Consider the following 21,598-nt stretch of genomic DNA (forward strand, 5'->3'; position numbering starts at 1 on the left):
AGCATGTGTCAGAATTTCCTTTCTTTTAATGCTGGATAATATCCTATTGTATGTATATGCTGCATTTTGCTTATCCATTCATTTAATGGGCACATGGGTTGCTTCCAGCTTTTGGCTGTTGTGAATAATGCTGCTATGGAAATGGGTGTACCAACATCTCTTTGAATCCTTGTTTTCAATTCTTTTGTATATATAACCAGAAATGGAATTGTTGGATCATATGGGAATTCTATTTCTAATTTTTTGAGAATTCATCATACCGTTTTTATAGTAGCTGCATCATTTTAGATTTTTTTATTTTTATTTTTTTTAGAGATGAAGTATCGCTCTGTCACCCAGATTGGAGTGCAGTGGTACAATCTCGGCTTACTGTAACCTCTGCCTCCCTAGTTGAAGCGATTCTCTTGCCTCAGCCCCCGCCCCCAAGTAGCTGGGATTATAGGCATGCGCTGTCATGTTGGCTAATTTTTGTGTTTTTAGTAGAGATGGGGTTTCACCATGTTGGCCAGGCTGGTCTTGAACTCCTCATCTCAGGTGATCCACCCACAGTGGCCTCCCAAAGTGCTAGGATTACAGGCATGAGTTACTGCACCCAACTATCATTTTAGATTTTAACCAACACTAGTACCAATGAGTCTGTTTCTAATCCTTTGTATTAGTTTCAACCAAAAGTATGTTCTTTCAAAACAAAAGGCCAGTAAGATTTGGTTTATACCTATAATACCTGGGTAGATGTAAGTTAACTTTGACCTTGTTAGTACCAAGCTGTAACTTGGTTGCAGTCACTGAAGATAATTTTGTAAATGTTTCTAAAATAAATGTCTGTCATCAAATATTGGAATGATCTGAGTAATTACCTGCAAATATCCGTTCCTTGCATTGTGTATTTTTACTTCATAATCAAAGCAATGGATTGGAAAGGCAGACACTGGTTTCTCCCATTGGATAGAGAGACGAGTTCCTTCAATCTCTGCTGTGACATTCAGTGGAGGATTTATTCGATCTAAGTTAGGGAATGAAAGATCAGTGATTTTTTTTTTTAGAATCAGTGATCAGAGCTGATAACTCCAATCCACCCACACTTCTCAAGGCATTTCTAAGACATGCTTTTTTCAAATATTTACCATCAGGTCTTAATCAATTGATCTCCAAGCCACAGGAAGCCAGTGGCCTCCCATAATACTCTTGTCTAATAGTGCTGAAGAAGAAGAGACCCTTTCTGGAAACTACAAGGATTACTACTCCAAATGGAGTTAAATGCTTGAATCTCTTCCCTACTCAGCTCATTGCAAGACTCACCCACCATCTACCTTTACTACTCAAGTTGTACCAGGCCCAGAATAAACCTGACCACTGAGAGAACATTTCCCTGGACCTTCCACCAAGCCCTGCCTCTTCCCAGTAGGTATGTGGCCCTGAGCAAATCACTTCCCCTTTCTGAGATTCAGTTTTCAATTGTAATTTCATTTTGTTTACTGCATCTTTTGTTTTTTGTTTGTTTGGGGGATGGAGCAGGAAGCTTCAGTTGTCTTTTGCATCAAAAAAGAATGGATCCAGGCCGGGCGGGGTGGCTCACACCTGTAATCCCAGCACTTTGGGAGGCTGAGGCGGGCGGATCACGAGGTCGGGAGATCAAAACCATCCTGGCTAACACGGTGACACCCTGACTCTACTAAAAATACAAAAAACTAGCTGGGCATGGTGGCGGGCGCCTGAAGTCCCAGCTACTCAGGAGGCTGAGGCAGGAAAATGGTGTGAGTCCGGGAGGCGGAGATTGCAGTGAGCCGATATCATGCCACTGTACTCCAACCTGGGGGACAGAGTGAGACTCTGTCTCAAAAAAAAAAAAAAAAAAAAAAAAGAAGAAGAATGGATTGGTCTTCACTTAGGACTCTAATGTCCTTTCCCCTGAGATCCCACTTGATTGTCTTATGGTCCCGGAAGGTGAGGGGAAAATTAATTCTTAATGAGTGTCCTTGTCTTAGGTAATGTGACTTAGATCTCACAATTAATAGTGACAAGCTAAGAGTGGGGTCGACTGGCTTCAGAGCCTCCTGTTCCCTAAGGAGAAAATTCTTAACCAAGAAAGTACTTATTCATTTTAGTAATCTTAGGAATTAGCCTCAATAAAATGAAAATCATAAAAGAAAATGAATTCCTGTGGTCTGTACTAGATCATATCCATTTTCATATTAATATCATTGTTTCCTAGGTCTTCCTCAGCATCTTTTATTGCCTATTTTCATGAAAGTGACATTTTTAGTTCACCTAAGAAATATACTACTGGAGAGAATTGCATAACCTCTTTAGTAAGGGCTATGATTCTTGACACAAAGTTATATTCCATTGGAAAATAGATGTGTCACAGCCAAATCATACTCTCTAAATAATATTGTAGTGTATTTATTAAACCTTTATGCCAGGCACTGTTCTAAGCACTTTATCATTAGTAACACAATTCTCACAAAAACCACACAGGAAGTATTGATTCCTCTCCATTGTTTCAGATAAGAAGATTAGGCACAAAGGAATGATCAGCTTGTCCAAGGTCACTCAGTCAGCGGTGGAGCCAGGATCCAAATCCAAGCAGTCTGGCCCCACAGCCCACAATAACCACCCACCATTGAAATCTGGAATCTCCATAACTAAGTATGCCATGTGAGAGTGCCTGGTGAGTTTAATGAATAGAACTATCTGGGATGAGGCAGAGTGTCTTCTCTGTTGAGAACTGAGCAGATGAAACCATGAATATAATTTTTAGAGCTGAGAATTGCACACTGAGAGATATTCGAGCTGCAGAACATCCAGGAGATGGGCCAGAACAGTGAGAAATGCAGAGAGGGAGATGTTAGCCTGGAGAAGAAGGGCTTCTGGATGGGAAACCTGCTGCCTGTGAACAGCTAAGAGAGGCCATTCGTTAGGGAAAGGACTCAAACCGGCTGGGGTGGCACTAGTCCATCACAGGACCCAGGGGCAGAAATTTCACAAAACCTGTCAGAACTCATGAAAGATTAAATGGTCTCTTTTAAGCAGCCAGTTCACTTTTCCTGGTGCAGTGATTCTCAACTGGGGGAAATTTTACCCCCTGAGGGGCATTTGACAAAGTGTGAGACTTTTTAAAAAATCACAGCTCAGGGGCAGAGGGGCATGCTACTGGCATCGAGTGTGTAGAGGCCCCTCTGCTGCTAAATATCCTGCAATGCTCAGGACAGCCCTCCATAACACAGCTATCCCGCAAAAATCATTGGCGGTGTTAGGCTGGAGAACCGTGCCTCAGTGGTTTTCAAACATGGGCCTGATGCTTACTTAGCATCAGAAAAGTAGTAGAACTAGGTGATCTTTATAACCCTTCCCTCCAGTGCTGAGATTCTGAGATTCAGTTATTTCAGCTTTGGGTTAAGTCCATCTTACCAATGGCGTGAAGGGCAAACAGCTGATCAAAGGGCTTGATGGCAGAGTGCTTGCTGGAGCCGTTAACAAGCACCGCAAGCCAGTCACGCCCTCTGCTGCGGATAAAAGTCCTGGGAAACCAGCATGCGATGTTTCTCCCCAGTGAGTCTTTGCTGTATTCTTGGCATTCTTCAGTCCAAGAGCCATACCTAAATTGGAACACTCATGAGTTTTATGAGGTTGCAGGAAACAACCATTTGCCTAAGTAAAAATAGGTACAGTACTAACCTATAGTAGAGAAAATACTGCGTGTCCTCAGGGGCATCTGTGCCAACAAGCCAGGTGCAGTGAAGGGAAACTTGGTATGGCCTTAAATGTGAATAATTATCTGCTGTAGTGTTTGTGGTGCAAGTTAAATTCACAACTGAGGTTCCGGGAGACCCTAGGTAGTCAAAAATAAAAAGAACAAAACATTGCCATGGCAAACTCTGAAGTTCATGCTTCTTTTGGAACTATAGCGATGTGAACATCTTATTCACCACCAAAAAATAATCATCTTCACATTTTTTTTTCCCTCGAGACAGAGCCTCACTCTGTCACCCAGGCTGCAGTGCAGTGGTGTGATCTCGGCTGACTGCAACCTCTGCCTCCTGGGTTGGAGCGATTCTCATGCCTTGGTCTCCCAAGTAGCTGGGATGACAGGTGTGCACCACCACACCTGGCTAATTTTTGTGTTTTTGGTAGAGATGGGGTTTCACCACGTTGGCCAGGCTGGTCTTGAACTCCTGACCTCAAGTGATCTACCCGCCTCAGCCTCCTAAAATGCTGAAATTACAGGCATGAGCCACCATGCCCGGCCATCATCACATATTTCTAGAAACCTACTAACTACAAAAGGCCAACTTACTGGAGATATGGAATTAGAATTATAAAGTCCCCATTTCTGATATTAAAGAGCTTCCCAGCTATTTTGTTTGGGGCTTGGGGGTGGTGTTTGTGCAATAAATGTGACCAAGTTCAAGAGAAGTACAATATATTGTCGTTTAGAGGTTGATGTCCAGCAACTTTGGTGCTCTAATGCCACGTTTGTTAATAGCTAGCTGTGAGACATTGACCCCCACTTTTCTGGGCTCTGTATTTTCAACTGTAAAGGAGAGGGTTGGTACAGGAAGGTCTTGAGTATCCCTTTCCATCCTAGAATTGTGTGATTCATTAGGTTGTATCCAAATGCTTCATGAATTACATAGGTTGCTGCTCAGAAGAAATGAGTTTTGACAACACTGCAAGATAATACCACTGCTTTGCAGACTTGATGCACATTAGCATGTTAAAGTCCTCTTTAATATACTAGGACTTTAAGAAAACCTTGAATTGGCCAGGCATGGTGCTCATGCCTGTAATCCTAGCACTCTGGGAAGCCAAGGCTGGTGGATATCTCTTGAGCCCAGGAGTTTGAGACCAGCCCAGGCAACATGGTGAAACCTCGTCTTTACAAAAAATATAAAAATTAGCCAGGCGTGGTGGCATGCACCTGTAGTCCCAGCTGAGGTGCGCAGACTGCTTGAGCTCAGGAGTTTGAAACAAGCCTGGGTAACATGGCGAAACCCCAACTCTACAAAACATACAAAAATTAGCCAGGTGTGGTGGCATGTGCCTGTAGTTCCAGCTACTTGGGAGGTTGAGGTGGGAGGATCACTTGAGCTGGGGAGGTCGAGGCTGCAGTGAACCAAGATCATGCCACTACACTCCAGCCTGGGCAACAGAGTGAGACCCTGTCTCAAAAAACAAAAAGAAAACCTTCAGATTTATTTTATTTATGATTATTATTGTTACTTGGAAACAGAGTCATTCTGTCACCCAGGCTACAGTGCAGTGGCATGATCTCAGCTCACTGCAACCTCCCCCTCCTGGGTTCAAGCAGTTATCCTGCCTCAGCCTCCCCAGTAATTGGGATTACAGGCACGTGCCACCACACTCAGCTAATTTTTGTATTTTTAGTAGAGTCCGGGTTTCACCACATTGGCCAGGCTGGTCTCGATCTCCTGGCCTCAAGCTATCCACCTACCTCGACCTCCCAAAGTGCTGGGATTACAAGCGTGAGCCACTGCACCCAGCCAAGATTTTAAATGCAAACTTATTTATGTTTGCTTCATTAAGGCTTTCTCAAATTGTGTGACTAGAAAGACTTGTTTTCGTTTCAACCTCTCATTGCTGTATTAACTGTTGGTCTTTCAAATACACTGTGGGAAACACTGGTCTTGTTGGTGGTTGCCCAGAGAAGGAAACAAGCTCTTGCACCCAGGCCAGGAAGGACCGCATCCAAGTGGGAGCCTTGAGAGATAGAGGGGGTCTTTTGATCGTAGCTTAAGTCAGCTGTAGATCATTTTTATCACTGTCAGCCAGTGTTTTTCAAGAAGCAGAGGGAGAAGATGATGAGAGAGAGCCTCTTATTACCTGTAGAGAAGTTAAAGATGGATTTCTTCTTTATATCTGTGCTTTTGCACAGATAAAAGATATATCTGTACTTTTGCTTTTGCACAGATAAAAAGAAGAAATATCTCGAAGCAAATTGACTTATTCAGTTCATGTATATATTCATATATTAGGTTGATGCAAAAGTAATTGTGATTTTGGTCATTACTTTTGCACCAACCTAATATATATTTGTCCATGCACCAAATGACCAGAAAGTCCATGCGCAAGTACAGTTTAGAGATCTATAGAGACTCTTTGTCTTATAGTTCTCATCCAAGGAATCATTTTATGTGAATTCCACTTGGTTCAAAACAGAAATAATTTTTATTAGTGTCATCCTATATTAGAGTGCTCAGAGGATAATTAGAATTGTAGAAATGTAAGCTGCAAAGTGCCTTATAGGTAAAATCCAGTTATTCATTATAGAAAGGGGGAATAGTGGTCTGATGTAAGCCACATACAATAACCCATCTCTGTGATCCTGTATCTGCCTTGGATTAGTCTCTGTACTTGGGATCAAGCCCACGCAAATTGGCTGGTATGTGGTCTAGACAAGTTATAACAAGTAAATGGGGCCGGACATGGTGGCTCACGTCTGTAATCCCAGCACTTTGGGAGGCTGAGGCGGGTGGATGGCTTGAGGCCAGAAGATCGAGACCAGCCTGGCCAACATGGTAAAACCCCATCTCAATAATAATAATAATAGTACAAAAATTAGTCCAGCATGGAGGCGCATGCCTATAATCCCAGCTACTTGGGAGGCTGTGACATGAGAACTGCTTGAACCCAGGAGGCAGAGGTTGCAGTGAGTCGAGAACACACTGCTGCACTTCAGCCTGGGCAACAGAGGGAGACTCTATCTAAAAAAAAAAAAAAAAGTAAATGAGAAGATCTTTATGATTCTTTTTTTTTTTTTTTGAAACGGAGTCTCGCTCTGTCGCCCAAGCTGGAGTGCAGTGGCCGGATCTCAGCTCACTGCAAGCTCCGCCTCCCGGGTTCACGCCATTCTCCTGCCTCAGCCTCCCCAGTAGCTGGGACTACAGGCGCCCGCCACCTCGCCTGGCTAGTTTTTTGTACTTTTTAGTAGAGACGGGGTTTCACCGTGTTAGCCAGGATGGTCTCGATCTCCTGACCCTGTGATCCGCCCGCCTCGGCCTCCCAAAGTGCTGGGATTACAGGCTTGAGCCACCGCGCCCGGCCTATGATTCTGTTTTAAGTTACCAACACAATTCAGGAGGCATGGTCTTTTCAGCTGGCGATATGACAGGATAATTGTTCAAAAATCACCCGTGAGCTCAGCTGACCAAGGCAATTGTTATTGGGTGCACCCATATGCCTCAGGACTTGGTAGCCTGCTTCTCCTCTTTTCTCTCCCCTATTGTGTGTGTGCACTTAAGTGTTTGATCAGAAGTATTACTGATTCTAAGTATCAGAAACACCAACTTTCCACTGGAGGCCAATTCACAGACGGTGGATATTTCTGCAAGAATGTGCCAGATGGAATTCAGTTGGTTATGATAAGAAGTGGCAGCAGCCTTAGTTAGGATGTTGTTGATATGGGAGAGTACTCGACAAGAACAGGTGACTGACTAAAGAAAAGTGAGTTAGTGTTAATTTTTCTGCTTTTCCATATTTGCAAAGTCCAAAACATACAAACTGGACTTTTGGAGGCCTGCTTTACCTGGTGGGGCATGAAGTTCAGCAGAAGCCCAGCTGCTGGCCAGGAGTGAGTGGTCGTTCTGCAAGATGGTCCTCACACTTGCTGAAAAGCCTTTGTGGAGGATGGTTACACATTTGCTTTCAGTGATTCTGGTTTCATACTAAAAATAAAACCCACAAGTCTTGATACATAAAAGAGAACTAGCCTTAAGAGAGCTATTTTAATCAAATATGCATTTTCTTCTACTTTTTAAATGACGAGTAAGATGCAATAGTTTTGCTAGAAAAAAAGTCAAACTATTGTAATAACAACATAGTAACTTCTCAATGACACATGAACACATTATTCTTGTAAAAACAAATGAAATATTACAGTTAAACTGAAGTTCCCTTTGACCACCATCTCCCCAGAGGTCAATGTTTGACAGAAAATTCTCTAGAATTCCATATTGACTGAAAAATAGTTAATATGAATCACTTCTCCCTTTGTTTGACTTTATTACACACCTAATATGTAGTGGGTGCCTGAATGTAGCCCCGAGGTAAAATTGAGGCTCTGAGAAGCTAAATGACCTGTCCCAGGTTGCAAAGGCAGGAAGTGGATGAACTGGGATTCGAACTTGGTTTCCCTGACTCTCCACTCTGTCTGCTGTCTTCTTGTTTTGCTAGGCTACTGTCTCCTGTTCTGTTAGTGATTTTAGGGGAAACAGAAAACCAGTATCCAATCCATTGTGCCTAAAAAGTTACTAAGCATTCTTCCTTAAGGGAAAGAATCATCGGAAAGTTAAAATGTTCTGCGATGCCGTTTAACACTGAACAATACATCCAGCACTAGCTCACAGACATTCTTAGAGAGACACTAGTCTACTGGTAACATAACAAAGAGCCTGTCAGTACTTTTATTTTTTAATCTAAAATTTCATTTGATAAAGAAAATGCAGTCAAAATGCATACTTATTCTCAATAAGGATATCCATTAGAATAAACACTTACATCATCTTCTTTTGGAGCATTTATTTTCACTTGATATTCTAGATTAACATTCCTTTGCTCTTGATCAGGATTTGGTTCCCAATGTAAAAGAACTTGAGCCAAACCAGTAACTTTAATGGTGAAATTGACAGGTGGGAGAAGTGAAACTGTTGATTCAAAGAATAAACAACACAATGTTCAACTGGACATAGGCAGCACTTTTAAAACTTTTTGAATATTTGTTGCCCTGCAGATGCTGTCCTGGACCTGCCAGCACCACAGACACAGTTGCTCCTACCATGCCTGTAACACCGGGGCAAAGAAAAAGTGTCTATTTCTACCTGAATAGCTAGGACTACAGGCGCATGCCACCACGCTGGGCTAATGGGTTTGGTTTTTTTTTTTTTTTTTTTGGTATTTTTGATAGAGACAGGTTTTCACCATGTTGGCTAGGCTGGTCTCCAACTCCTAACTTCAAATGATCTGCCCGCCTCAGCCTCCCAAAGTGCTAGGATTACAGGCAGGAGCCACCACGCCCAGCCTAGAAGAGGTTTCTTTAAAACTGTTTTTGACATCTTTTTTATGTTGCCCATGTCCAGGTGTTTACCTATAATACCTATATTTTTATTGAAATATAAACATGTTACTATATCACTATTCACTATTCACTATAACCATTAACAGGCAATGATAACAATGTATTGGTTTGTGATCATAATTTTTCTTTTAATGATGTGAAAGAAAAATAGAATAGAAAATATCAGTGTGCGTCAAACATAATAAGAGTTGTTTCATGAATCTCGTTTCCACTACATAAAGGTAGTTATATATTTGTATGTGTGCTGGTACATAACGTAAAAATGTATTTACCTCTTATTATGAGTCACAGACAAAAATATTTGCAAGCAAACGTACTTAAATAGGGCTTTGCAGAAAGAAAAGGTTTCTTCCCCCTTCATGAACCACTCTCTGACTTTGCTTTCAAAATAAAAGCTTTTGCCTAATTACAAAATCAGTATCTGTTTATTGAAGAAATTTTGGAAAACACAGATAAGCAAAAAGAAGAAGATAAATTTTTTAAAATAATTGTACCACTAAGAATGGCATTCACATATGATATATTCGTTATTTTTTTCTTGGGTGTATATTTATGCAATTTTTAATTTTTTTACTACATTTAGGGCAGTATTGTACACACAATTACAAAACCTTCTTTTATTCATTTACTAAGTTATCAGGATTTATCCATTGATCTTAACAGACTTCCACATCTCTACATCCATGTTTACCACATGAGGATTTTTAGAGCTCTGTCTGTATTGCACTGTCCATTATGGTAGCCATTGGCAACTTGTGGCTATTGAAATTTTAATTAATTAATTAATTAATTTTTGAGACAAAGTCTCACTCTGTTGCCCAGGCTGAAGGGCAGTGTTGTGCGATCTTAGCTTACTGCAACCTCTGCCTCTCAGTTCAAGCTATTCTCCTGCTTCAGCTTCCCAAGTAGCTGAGATTACAGGTATGTGCCACCACAGCTGGCTATTTTTGAATTTTTAGTAGAGTTGGGGTTTTACCATGTTAGCCAGGTGGGTCTCAAACTTCTGACTTCAAGTGATCCACCTGCCCCGGCCTCACAAAGTGCTGGGATTACAGGTGTGAGCCACAACGTACGGCCTAAATTAATTTAAATTCATTACCTTAGTTGCACTGTCCGTATTTCAAGGGCTCAGTAGTCACATATGGCTAGTGGCTACTGCATTGGACATTACAGAGATAGAACATTGTCATTACCATAGATAGTTCTGTTGACAGTGCTAGACTGGGACCATGTGATGATTTTCCTTAAACTCTGTCATCACACCAAATACGTACATCAACAAATTGCAGGACAAAATGCAGTGGAAGTTTCTTAATGTTTGGTGATGGGGCCTTCTAACTACTCCCTTGTGTGGGAAGACATTCCAAATGTGACCACTGGCGCCAGCTTTATTCCATGGTGCCTGGACACCCACACCTTGACTTCCCACTGTAGCATAACATCTGCATTTCAGCCAGCATTGCTTTCTTAAAATATAGCATGTTTAAAGCATCTGTCTTGAGGATAAATATTATCTCATAAAAATCCATATATAATGTTCTAGTTGACAGTTTAAGAGAAAATAATGTTATCCTTTTACTAACATACTTTTAAAAGTAAACATTATTGAATTGAATAGAAGGTCCTTACTCTTTTCATCAGGAAGTAAGTCAGCTTGCAGTATCTCAGTGGCCCCCAAAAGTATCAGTAATACAGGTGCCATGATGATCATATCCTACAGAAAACAAGGGAGATACCAAAATCATCTTGCTGCTATTTTTAAGAAAAACTGATAGCTGCTTTCTAACATAAAATGTAGTTGTTTGGCCATTTGACAAACATTTATGGCATATTTGTGATGTGCTAGAAATACAAACATGACCAAATCTTGGACTTTGCCCTTCTGATGTAGATTCATAGCTTGAAAGACAGAATGAAATATAAATTGATAAATATAAACCAGTTGAAAAACTGCCCCCAACAAAGGTGTGTATGGAATACAATAGGAGCAGAGACTTTTAATTTGCCATCTAAAGGGTGAACTAGAGTCCTTGACACACACAACAGGGAAAAGACATTCCTGGTGGAACCCAAGGTATGTTCAAAACTGGAAGAGAAGGAAACAAATAGGATGGTATTGCTTTTCGGCAAGAGACCAGAGCAGACCTTTGAACAGTAGAAGTTCTAGCATAGTCAATAAAAGAAACAAACAACATTACCATTTTCACTATGAGGATTTAAAGATGAGCGAACATGACAGGAAACTTCAATCTAAAACAATTGGTAGCCTGAGAAAGAGAAACTTTGTCTCACCAATCCAGAATCAACTTGTGGTACTTTGACTTTGAAGAGGTTTTCTTTTTTCTTTTTTTCTCCCAAAAGGGAGCAGGTTACAAAAGAATTGAAAAACATAGTGATAGACCTGGGGAAAATAAAGACAATATCTCTATCTCCTTGAAACAATTGGGCAATGAGAAGGAATCGAGAGCTGGAAATGTGATAACCCAGGGTGAACACACACAAAAGTCTCCGCATCCTGTTCTACATGTCAAAGAGGGGAGTCGGTGATCTCTTCCTGGGAATTGTAGATGAGAAGTCTTGAGTTTTTCTTCTGCACATTTTGAAAGGCATTTTTCATAAGAACTTAACTTTAAAGGACAGATAACACGCATGGCTTCCCCCTGTGTTGCCCTCACTTTTACACAGCAGTTCTTCCTACTCTCTTACCACGTGCTCCCCTCAGAGATTTGGTACCAGACACATGTGGCTGTTATATATGATGGAAATCCCTTCCACGGACATTATTCCTACCCATGAAGGAAAGGAGTCTGAAAGGTGAAATAATCTGCCAAAGATCAAACAGCTGTTAAGTAATGGAGCTTAGACCCCATCTCTGATCTTTCAATGGCGAAACCTATGCTCTGTCAACTTTATGGTACTAATTATAATGATTTATAATTTCAGCTAAAACATTTATTTAAGTGGCTTGGTATTTTCCAAATATAATTCTGGTAGAACCACAGGAGAGACCTAGGCTAAATGAATACCTCCAGGAAATAGCACAGAACACTCTTAACTTCATTATTACTTCTTAAATTATTACTTAAGTTGCTGCTATTACTGCTGAACTTACTAATGAAATTGGTAAAATGCCACAACAGCAGGAAAGGATCAGCATATAAATCACTCAATTCCTTTTCCAATAAACTTAAGTATTGTTGATCAGAACTATGCCAGTTTTTATTTTAAAATCCTGTTTATTTTTCTCTGAGGATTTCACACTATGTAGAAAATAAAAAAAAAATGATGACGATAACAACAAAAGCAGGTACTCTATAATTTAAAAAAAGTTTCAACAAGTGAGAATTTTAATGAATTAAGAGAAAACACTAGTAATCTACTAAGCCTGAGAAGCAAAGATAAAAATTCCTTAAGAACAGCAACAAAGATAGCTTCCTCTTTAAGTTATGAAGGTGATTTCTTAAAATGTCAGCATTTCCTGAAATAATATTAAATATGCTCTCATTTTGCACTAATTTTCAATAATAGAAATTCTAGGTCAGAAAAAACTGCACAATTAATTTTTTTGTGACTTTCACTGACTGGCAAAGTAGAACTATGTTATAAGTGTACTTGTAAAAACAATAAACATCTATTTATCCTTTGCAATTAAATTGTTGAAGTAAATAATAAAACTGTTGAATATCTCAGTGGAGAGATAATTGAATATTTTATGTAAGCAGGCACTCTCCCCTAGAATTTGTCATGTATTCTGATTTTATAGCTCCCAAAAATAGAATTGTTTTTCAAATTTGATCATTCAAAAAATTTTGATTATTAGTTTTTGGCCATAAATAAGTAGATAACTTTTTCATGTCTCATTGTTGTATTTTATATTTAAAAAGAGATGCTTTTGAACAAAATCAGTTGTCCTATAGGCAGCACAAGGTACTCAATAGGGGTCTAAATATTACCGAGCATGACAGTTTTTTATGTGTGAGTCAGATAAATTTTACATAAGGTTGAATATTACTAGAGCTTCAGGATTTGGTATCATGTTTTCTACAATTCTGCTCACTCTCTGTGGCCTCTTAGTACTTCTTGTCCCTGCTAAAAAATATAAAAAACAAATCTCTTCAGGCCGTTTCTTTAATCCAAAGACACACTATTATATAGACGTCAACTGTGTCATATTTCACTATAAAATAATAGAGCAACTTCATTAGCTTAAATATATATATATCAACAATATGTTCGACTCCTTCTTCTCATGGCTACCAATTAAAATCTAGCAGAAAACCATTAAATTGTTAAAATAAGATGCAAAGTAAACAGAATGAAGCATAGGTTGTTTATCACCAGGAATACGTGCTCAGTCTCGAAGAAAAATCATGATCTACTTGCTCATATAACATTTCATCGAGTCAATCTAAAATTCCTTAAGTGCTCTCTAAAAATCTAGTTTCTAATAGGTGTAACATTTTTTGAAACTTTGGAGAAAACAACCACAACCTCCTTCTCTATAGGTGTTTCTAGAAAGTTGGGTGAAATTTTGACAATTAGCAGTGGATTTCCCCAGTGTTCTTGAGAACTGATCAAATTCTACTGAAGTTCAGACTTACAAATATTTTCCCCTCTTCTTTTCCTAACTTATTTTTCTGCCTGGGACATTCGTTTCATAACCAGTTATACTGGCACCCCTGTTTTTAAAACCTTTTTGAGTCAACTGTGGTGACACCTAATTCCAGACTCAACCTTAGTGGCAGAAATTGTAAAGCAACTGAGAAGATTCATGCTCTGTTAGGCCTTTAAATATAAAGAGTTTACTTTCTCTTTTATCCTGTACAGTATAATCAGCAATAAAAGTTATCTCTTGGGGGATGAAGAATAAATAAACCAAGGTATAAACTGCAAAAGACATGTTTACCTAGGTATATTGCGTTACCCCCCAATGAAAAACTGCACATTCATGTCTAAATATATAAATGAAAAATAAGGACCACTTATGCATGTAATTTTTTTTTTTTTTTTTTACTACTACTGTACTTTTGATTAAATTTCTGAAATAGTCCTAAAATATAACTCATGAGTTCAGGTTGTGGCTATAATCATAAAACTCTCTGTCAGTCCAAATGGAAATGGTGTTGCCACCTTGAGTATTTGGAAAAATAGAAAAAGGAGTTTGCTATAAATATCCCAGTGGTTAAATATTTCCTGCCAATTGCACACGGTGCAATTTGTCATCCCACATCCATGCTCCTGGGCATACCTGTCTACAGACGATCCTCTTGTTCCAATCAGTACTCAACAGTAGATGGCAAGGACCGTGTCTGTCGTGTCTATGCTTATGGCTGCAACACCAGCATATAGCACAGTGTCAGGCACAGGACCGATGCTCAGTGTGCCTGGCCCTGTGTGGAATAGAAGCAAATTAGTGCACACCCCTAATGTGCAATGTGCGGTGAAACCTAACAGAGGAATGCGTTAGGTCAGGAGTGCAGCAGGCTGGGGAGTGTGTAACAAGCCTGGCTGACTTTTGATACCTTGCCTAAAAATTTCCCATGCAGTGTTTCAAGTAATATAAACAAATGAGGTGATTTAACTTCTAAAACTGTATTATGCTTTGAAATGCAAACTTTTAACAAATAGCTACATAAATTCCTTTTTCGATAACCATGAAAGAGGACATATTCACTTAAAATAGAAATCATACCAGGTAATAAAATGTTCAGTATGATAATTCATTAAAGCGAGTACTAAGTATATTATTCACATGGCTATAAAAGCACCATCACTTTTCATGTGTTTATTAATTTTAGGCTCATGGGTATTAAAAGATTCTAATTTTTCTTCTCTGTCTCTCGTTGTATCCCCTTTTTTTGGTTCCATTTCATCCTTTTTTTCTGTCTACATGGAAATATGCTTATCTTGCTTTAGGTAAATACATTAATGAACACAAAAGCAAGTGAAATATTTCAGCAAATTTGTGTACATTTTATATACAATGAAACCATCTTGGAAATCCAAGAACCCCTGCCAGAAAGAAAAAGCAGAATGCCTCCTTCAGTTAGATCAAGTGCCATTATCTACTTTTTGTTGTTGTTTCTTTATTTGTAGATTTCTTGCTTAACTCTGAAACTTCCTATTTTATTATACCCTGTACCATATTTTGAAAACTCATTTATTTTCTAAGAAATCTTGGCAGAATATATGTTCTTATTTTAATTGCATAATTATCTAGAGCTGTGGAAAAGAAATGTCTTATATTTATATAAGCATCAACAAAACCATAGGTGTTGTTTTAATATGACTCAGTTTGCCACGGATCTGCACATCTCAGGTACTGAGCCAAAACACAAGAATAGAATGCTATACCAGAATCAACATGACCTGCCTAATAATGCAAGTTTAATAGGACCATTATTAGTTCTGTCCCTGCTAATAATACTAGAATTATAAAGAGTTTTGTTTCCCCTTTTTGTTGTTTACAAGTTTGTCATATATTTAGAAGTCATTGTTTCTTGCTTTTCCTGACCCTCCTCCCCACCCTGGGTGTAGTGAAATTATTAGGAGGTGGAGCACAGGGTATTGTTTAGCCCGTGTCATAGAAAAAAGATATTTATTTGCTTACTCTGTGGTGAGTGAAGCATTTGATTCCCACTTACTGAGAAGTGCAGTGGCCATCGATGAGACGCGGCGGCAGGGCATTGAGAATGAGCTTTATCTCTGGGTGCACTTTTAAACTTAGAGGCGGTTCTTCACTCTTCCATCATCACAGCTGTAATGGTTAAAAACTCTTGGGCAGCTTCCTTCACGATGGGATGGCAACACATTTTCTCTAAGCAAATATGGAGGAGGATTTGTACAGAGCAACTATGTAGAAGCCAAACTGGAACTCCCAACAACCAAACTGCTGTCAAATGAAAGAATCTCTCGTCCAGATAGCCATTATCTGATAACTGTCTCGTCTGCGTTTTCACTCTCTTTCAGAGCTGGTTTGCTCTCTTCAGGAGTTGGAATTAGCTTTTACTCATGGTGACAAGGTAATCAAGTTTTCTGTGGGTGCTCTAAGCCGTTGCATTTCTGTTCTGTTTATGTGCCTTGTTTGGCTAGAGTAGTTACTGTGCCTTTATCTCCTAGGCAACACTGACACATGATTTGATAGGAAATAGGGCCTGAGGAGTACCCTCTCCCTACTCACTAGGGAGTAGCAGCAATTCTCAGCCCTTAGAGAACAGCCGTAACTCTTCTCTGCTTTGTAAGCAGGTCTGGTACCCTCAAATAAATATGTGTGGGGGATGTGTTTCTGGGTGTGACAAATTGCTACTCTCTGTCACCTGAGATCATCCTACACAAATTGTAACAATGGCAGTGTTGGTCTGTGGGTGCACCCAAGACCACCTTCCTCACATTACACCCATTGTAGCACCCAGCTGTCTTCGGAATGCTTCAACTTCAGCAAACCTCCTTGGCTTTTCCTGTCCTTTGTTCTATTTCTGTTTGATTCCTCCTGGGGAATTTCGAGGAGACTGACTAGCAAAGCTGACTTAAAAAAAAATAGCTTAGCGTGTGAATAGATAAGAATAGTGCTTCTTGTATGACCTAAGGCATAGAGTAGTAAGTAGTTGCCTTTGGAAGGAGACCTTCAGTCTAGCCTAAGGGATGAGTGATGCAGGATTCACTGTCTCCTTAGGAGCCGGTGAGAGTCTCAGACAGAGCAGATGCAGAAAGATGATTGCCCAGGTTAGATCAGTGGTTCTGTTTGTGAGATGATAGACGGGCTTCCTGGAGGAAATTTCCGAAAGGCTCAGGGTAAGAGCTGTGCAAGTACAGTCAGTGTGTGTGCTTGGGGTTCCCAAGGTGACAATTTTAGCAGTTGCCAAAATGAAACTGGAGCAATTGTTGTCAGGTTGAAAATCGTTGTCAGACCTGAAAAATGTGATTTTCCTTGGGGAAAAGAGAAGTAACACAAGGAACAGAGAGAGATCCATTTATTTGCTAAGAGGCACCCAGAAAAGTTTAGCTATAGTATCAACCACCTGGCCTACTCTTTTAAGTCCTGCACATCTGTTTATACCTGTAGCATATTTCTCACTAATGAAGCCTTAAAAATACTTATTAATCATTGTGAAGACATTAATTTCTGGCTTAAAAGTCTGCTTTAATGGTCTCTCTCTCTCTCTATATATATATATGTATATTTTTTGAGACGAAGTCTCCCTCTGTTGCCCAGGCTGGAGTGCAGTGGTGCAATCTCTGCTTGCTGCAACCTCCGCCTCCCAGGTTCAAGCGATTCTCCTGCCCCAGCCTCCCAAGTAGCTGGGATTACAGGCGCCTGCCACCACGCCTGGCTAATTTTTTGGATTTTTGGTAGAGACGGGGTTTCACCATGTTGGCCAGGCTTGTCTCGAATTCCTGACCTGAAGTGATGCACTCGCCTTAGCCTCCCAAAGTGCTGGGATTGCAGGCAAGAGCCACCGCGCCCAGCCAATGGTCTCTATTATATTTCTTATATTCATTGCTCAAATATTCATTGAATGCACCTATGCATTATGCTAGGCACGGTGAAGGGTATAAAGAAAATTAGATCTCGCTACTCCTTCCATATCACCTTCCTGGTTATATGATCTGTAATTAACTACCCCAATAAAGACAAGCAAACAAGCAAAACAAACACATGCTCACACAGAGACAATGTCTCTATGCTTCTGTATAGGCACAAAGGAAAAAACGAGAGGCAGGGACTTGTATTTTTTTTTTTGCAGGGGGAGGGTTGGTTGGTTGGTTGTTTTGAGATGGAGTTTCGCTCTCGTTGCCCAGGTTGGAGTGCAATGGTGCGATCTCAGCTCACTGCAACTTCTGCCTCCTGGGTTCAAGCGATTCTCCTGCCTCAGCCTCCCGAGTAGCTGGGATTACAGGCCACCACCACGCTCAGCTAATTTTTTGTATTTTTAGTAGAGATGGAGTTTCACCACGTTAGTCAGTCTGGTCTTGAACCCCTGACCTCAGGTGATCCACCTGCCTCCGCCTCCCAAAGTGCTGGGATTACAGGCATGAGGCACCGAGTGAGGCCTGTTTGTTTTTTATGGCAATAATTTAATTCTTTATAATAAATGTAAATGAAGACAGTATGACAGAACATGCTGGAAAAATTCACAAAAGTCTTTTTTTTAAAGTGAAATTAAATATGTCTGCATCCCTTAAGCAAAACAATGTGAGTTTAACCAAATAGAAATATGAATAGTAATAAAACGAAAATCATGGTTCAGTGGCTCCACCATGAACTTTGGTTAAAGGAACTTGTTAAAGGTATCAACTTCTAGAACTTGATTCCATGGAAATAATGAAAAATGTAGATCAAGATTAATACAAAAGAGAGAAAAATTCATTGTACCTTTACTTGGAATAGTAAAAGTAATATAGGAATGGTGAAGAGAAATATGTAACTGCTCAAGGTTGAAATATGTGATGTGGATGTTAAAAGGAATGTTTATCAAGAACTTTTTTTTTTCTTTTGAGACAGGGTATTGTTCTGTCACCCAGGCTGGAGTGTAGTGGCGGGATCTCGGCTCACTGCAATCTCTGCCTCCTGGGTTCAAGTGATTCTTGTGTCTCAGTCTCTGAAGTAGCTGGGATTACAGGCATGTGCCACCATGCCAGATAATTTTTGTATTTTTAGTAGGGAGAGGGTTTCACCATGTTGGCCAGGGTGGTCCCAAACTCCTAGCGTCATGTGATCCTCCCACCTTGGCCTCCCTAAGTGCTGGGATTACAGGCAAGAGCCAATCAAGAACTTTTAATAACATGGGATATTATGAAAAAATGTAAAGTAAAAACAACAGGAGGGTATACACACATATAATTTTTTACAATCTTATTTTTGGTCAGAAGATCAGACTGATAGGAATAGTTATGTCTAGGTGGTAGTGTATTAGTCGGCTATTGCTACAGAACAAAAAACCACAGATCCCTCAGTGGTAAACTGTGATAGGCATGTATTTCTAACCCATGTGTCTGAGTTTTGACTGGGGTCTGCTTAATCTTGGGTTGGGCTCCAGATCACAGAGTAAGTTCAGATTTGTTCCAAGTATCTGCCATTCATTTGGAACCAGTGGCTACCCAGGGCATAATCTTTTTACGGTGACAGCAAAAATGCAAGAGAGCAGGACCAACTGCACAAGCACAAACCAAGCATCTGCTCATGTCACATTCCCTGACATCTCAAGAGTCTGAGCAAATTGCATGGCCAAGCCTAGACTCAAATGGATGAAGCCCAAAGTACATTCCACCATGATAAGGGTGTGGACATGGACAACTCCTAGTGGGGAGTGAAGAAATGGGACCAACAGTTCATTCTACCACAGCAGGGTTAATGTTTCTTTTACTTTTATTCTGTGTTTCTATATTTACAAATGTTTTATTCTGTACAAATACAGGCAGAGAAAGTTATTTTAAAAAACATTAGAGACATACAGATCAATTTAATAGAATCAAGAGTCCAAAAATAAACTCTCGCATTTAGGGTCAATCGATTTTTGACAAAAGTGTCAAGACAATTCAGCCTTTCAACAAGTGGTGCATATCCACATGCAAAAGAATGCCTCACAGCATAGACAAAAATGAATTCCAATAGGATCAAAGACCTAAAAGTAAGAGGCAAAACTATAAAATTCTTGGAAGAAAGAATAGGCATAAATCTTCATGACCTTGGATAAGGCAATGGTTTCTTTTCTTTTCTTTTCCTTTTTTTTTTTTTTTTTTTTTAGACAGAATCCTACTCTGTCACCTAGGCTGGAGTGCAGTGCTGTGATCTCGGCTCACTGCAAACTCCCCTACCTCCAGGGTTCAAGCGATTCTCCTGCCTCAGCCTCCCGAGTAGTTGGGATTACAGGCGCGTGGCACCACACCTGGCTAAGTTTTGTATTTTTAGTAGAGATGGGGTTTTGCCATGTTGGCCAGGCTGGTCTCGAACTCCTGATCTCAGGTGATACAACCGCCTTGGCTTCCCAAAGTGCTGGGATTACAGGTGTGAGCCACTGCGCCCACCCAATGGTTTCTTAAATAAGATACAAAAGCAGACACAACAAAAGAAAAAAACAGATAAACCGGATTTCACCAAAATTAAAAGATTTTGTGCTTCAAAGGATACCATCAAGAAAGTGAAAAGAGGATGCAGTGGCTCATGTCTCTAATCCCAGCACTTTGGGAAGCCAAGACAGGCAGATCACTTGAGGTCAGGAGTTTAAGACCAGCCTGGCCAACATGGTGAAACCCCGTCTCTACTAAAAAATGCAAAAACTAGCCAGGTGTGGTGGCGGGTGCCTTTAATCCCAGCTACTCAGGAGGCTGAGACAGGAGAATGGCTTGAACCTAGGAGACGGAGGTTGCAGTGAGCTGAGATCATGCCACTGCACTCCAGCCTGGGCAACAGAGCAAGACTATGTCTAAAATAAAATAAAATAAAATAAAATAAAATAAAGTGAAAAGACAAGCCACAGCATGGGAAAAATATTTGCAAAGATATATCTGAAAAGGAACTTTTATTTAGAATACGTCAAAAACTCTTACAACCAAACAATAAAAAGAAAAATGACCCACTTTAGTCTGTAATACCAGCACTTCAGGAGGTTGAGATGGGAGGATAGCCTGAGCCCAGGAGTTTGAGGCTGTGGTGAGTCGTGTTCATGCCACTGTACTCCGGTCTGGGTGACAGAGCAAGACCTTTCTCAAAGAAAGAATGCAAGAAATAAAAAAGTAAAATAACCCAGTTTAAACATGGGATAAAGAATTTGAACAGACATATCTCTAGAGAAGATGTACCAACAGCCAAGATGCATAGGAACATCTGTTCAATATCATTAGTTATTGGAAATGCAAATTAAAACCACACTGAGATACCTCTTCACACCCACTTCAATGGCCGAAATGAAAAGGACGATAACAACTGTTGATGAAGATGTGGGAACACTGGAGCCCTCACATACTGTTGCTGGGGAGGTAAAGTGAGGAGGCCAATTTGGAAAATAGCCTGGCAGTTCCTCAAAAAGTTAAATGTGGAGTTACCATACAACTCAGCAATTCCATTCCTAGGCAAATACTCACCCACGAGAATTAAAATCATGTGTCTACATAAAAATTTATATGTGACTATTCACAGAAGAATTAGTTATAATGGCTAAAGAGTGAAAACAACCCAAATGTCCAGCAACTGATGAATAGATAAAGAATATGTGGTGTATCCATGCAATGAAATATTATTCAGCCATCAATAAAAACACTGATACTGCAACATGGATGAACCTTGAACACATGAAGCTAAGTAAAAGAAGTCAGTCACAAAAGGTCACACACTGCATGATTCCACTTATATGAAATGTCCAGAATAAGCAAATCTATAGTGATAGAAAATAGATGCATGGTTGCCTAGGGCTGCCGGGGGATGGAGGGAGTTTGAGAAAAATGAGAGGTTACTGCTAATAGGTATGAGATTTTCTTCTGAGATAATAAAAATATTTTAAATTCATT

The 21,598-nt window shown here is 40.0% G+C and overlaps 2 protein-coding genes across 4 annotated transcripts in view; one reads left to right on the forward strand and one right to left on the reverse strand.

The window, feature by feature from the left end:
* Positions 1-16,170, reverse strand: part of IL5RA (interleukin 5 receptor subunit alpha) — a 40,807-nt gene extending 24,637 nt beyond the window's left edge. The window contains exons 1-8 of one of the 3 annotated variants that reach the window (XM_033210493.1): positions 15,739-16,170; positions 14,343-14,484; positions 10,724-10,808; positions 8,518-8,663; positions 7,547-7,685; positions 3,679-3,832; positions 3,412-3,599; positions 858-1,003 (exon numbers count right to left, since the gene is read on the reverse strand). In XM_033210493.1, coding sequence (XP_033066384.1) covers positions 858-1,003; positions 3,412-3,599; positions 3,679-3,832; positions 7,547-7,685; positions 8,518-8,663; positions 10,724-10,805 — 855 coding nt within the window. In that variant the 5' untranslated portion in view covers positions 10,806-10,808; positions 14,343-14,484; positions 15,739-16,170. Of the gene's footprint in view, positions 1-857; positions 1,004-3,411; positions 3,600-3,678; positions 3,833-7,546; positions 7,686-8,517; positions 8,664-10,723; positions 10,809-14,342; positions 14,485-15,704 lie in introns of all 3 variants that reach the window. The other 2 variants (XM_033210492.1, XM_033210494.1) reach the window with 2 other exon arrangements.
* TRNT1 (tRNA nucleotidyl transferase 1) overlaps positions 15,988-21,598 on the forward strand; it is a 54,043-nt gene continuing 48,432 nt past the window's right edge. The window contains exon 1 of the mRNA XM_033210489.1: positions 15,988-16,116. The gene's annotated coding sequence lies outside the window, so the exon portion shown is untranslated. The remainder of the gene's footprint in view (positions 16,117-21,598) is intronic.

This window comes from Trachypithecus francoisi, unplaced genomic scaffold (genome assembly GCF_009764315.1).
Source record: "Trachypithecus francoisi isolate TF-2019V2 unplaced genomic scaffold, Tfra_2.0 Lachesis_group0, whole genome shotgun sequence".
Lineage (NCBI taxonomy): Eukaryota > Metazoa > Chordata > Mammalia > Primates > Cercopithecidae > Trachypithecus > Trachypithecus francoisi.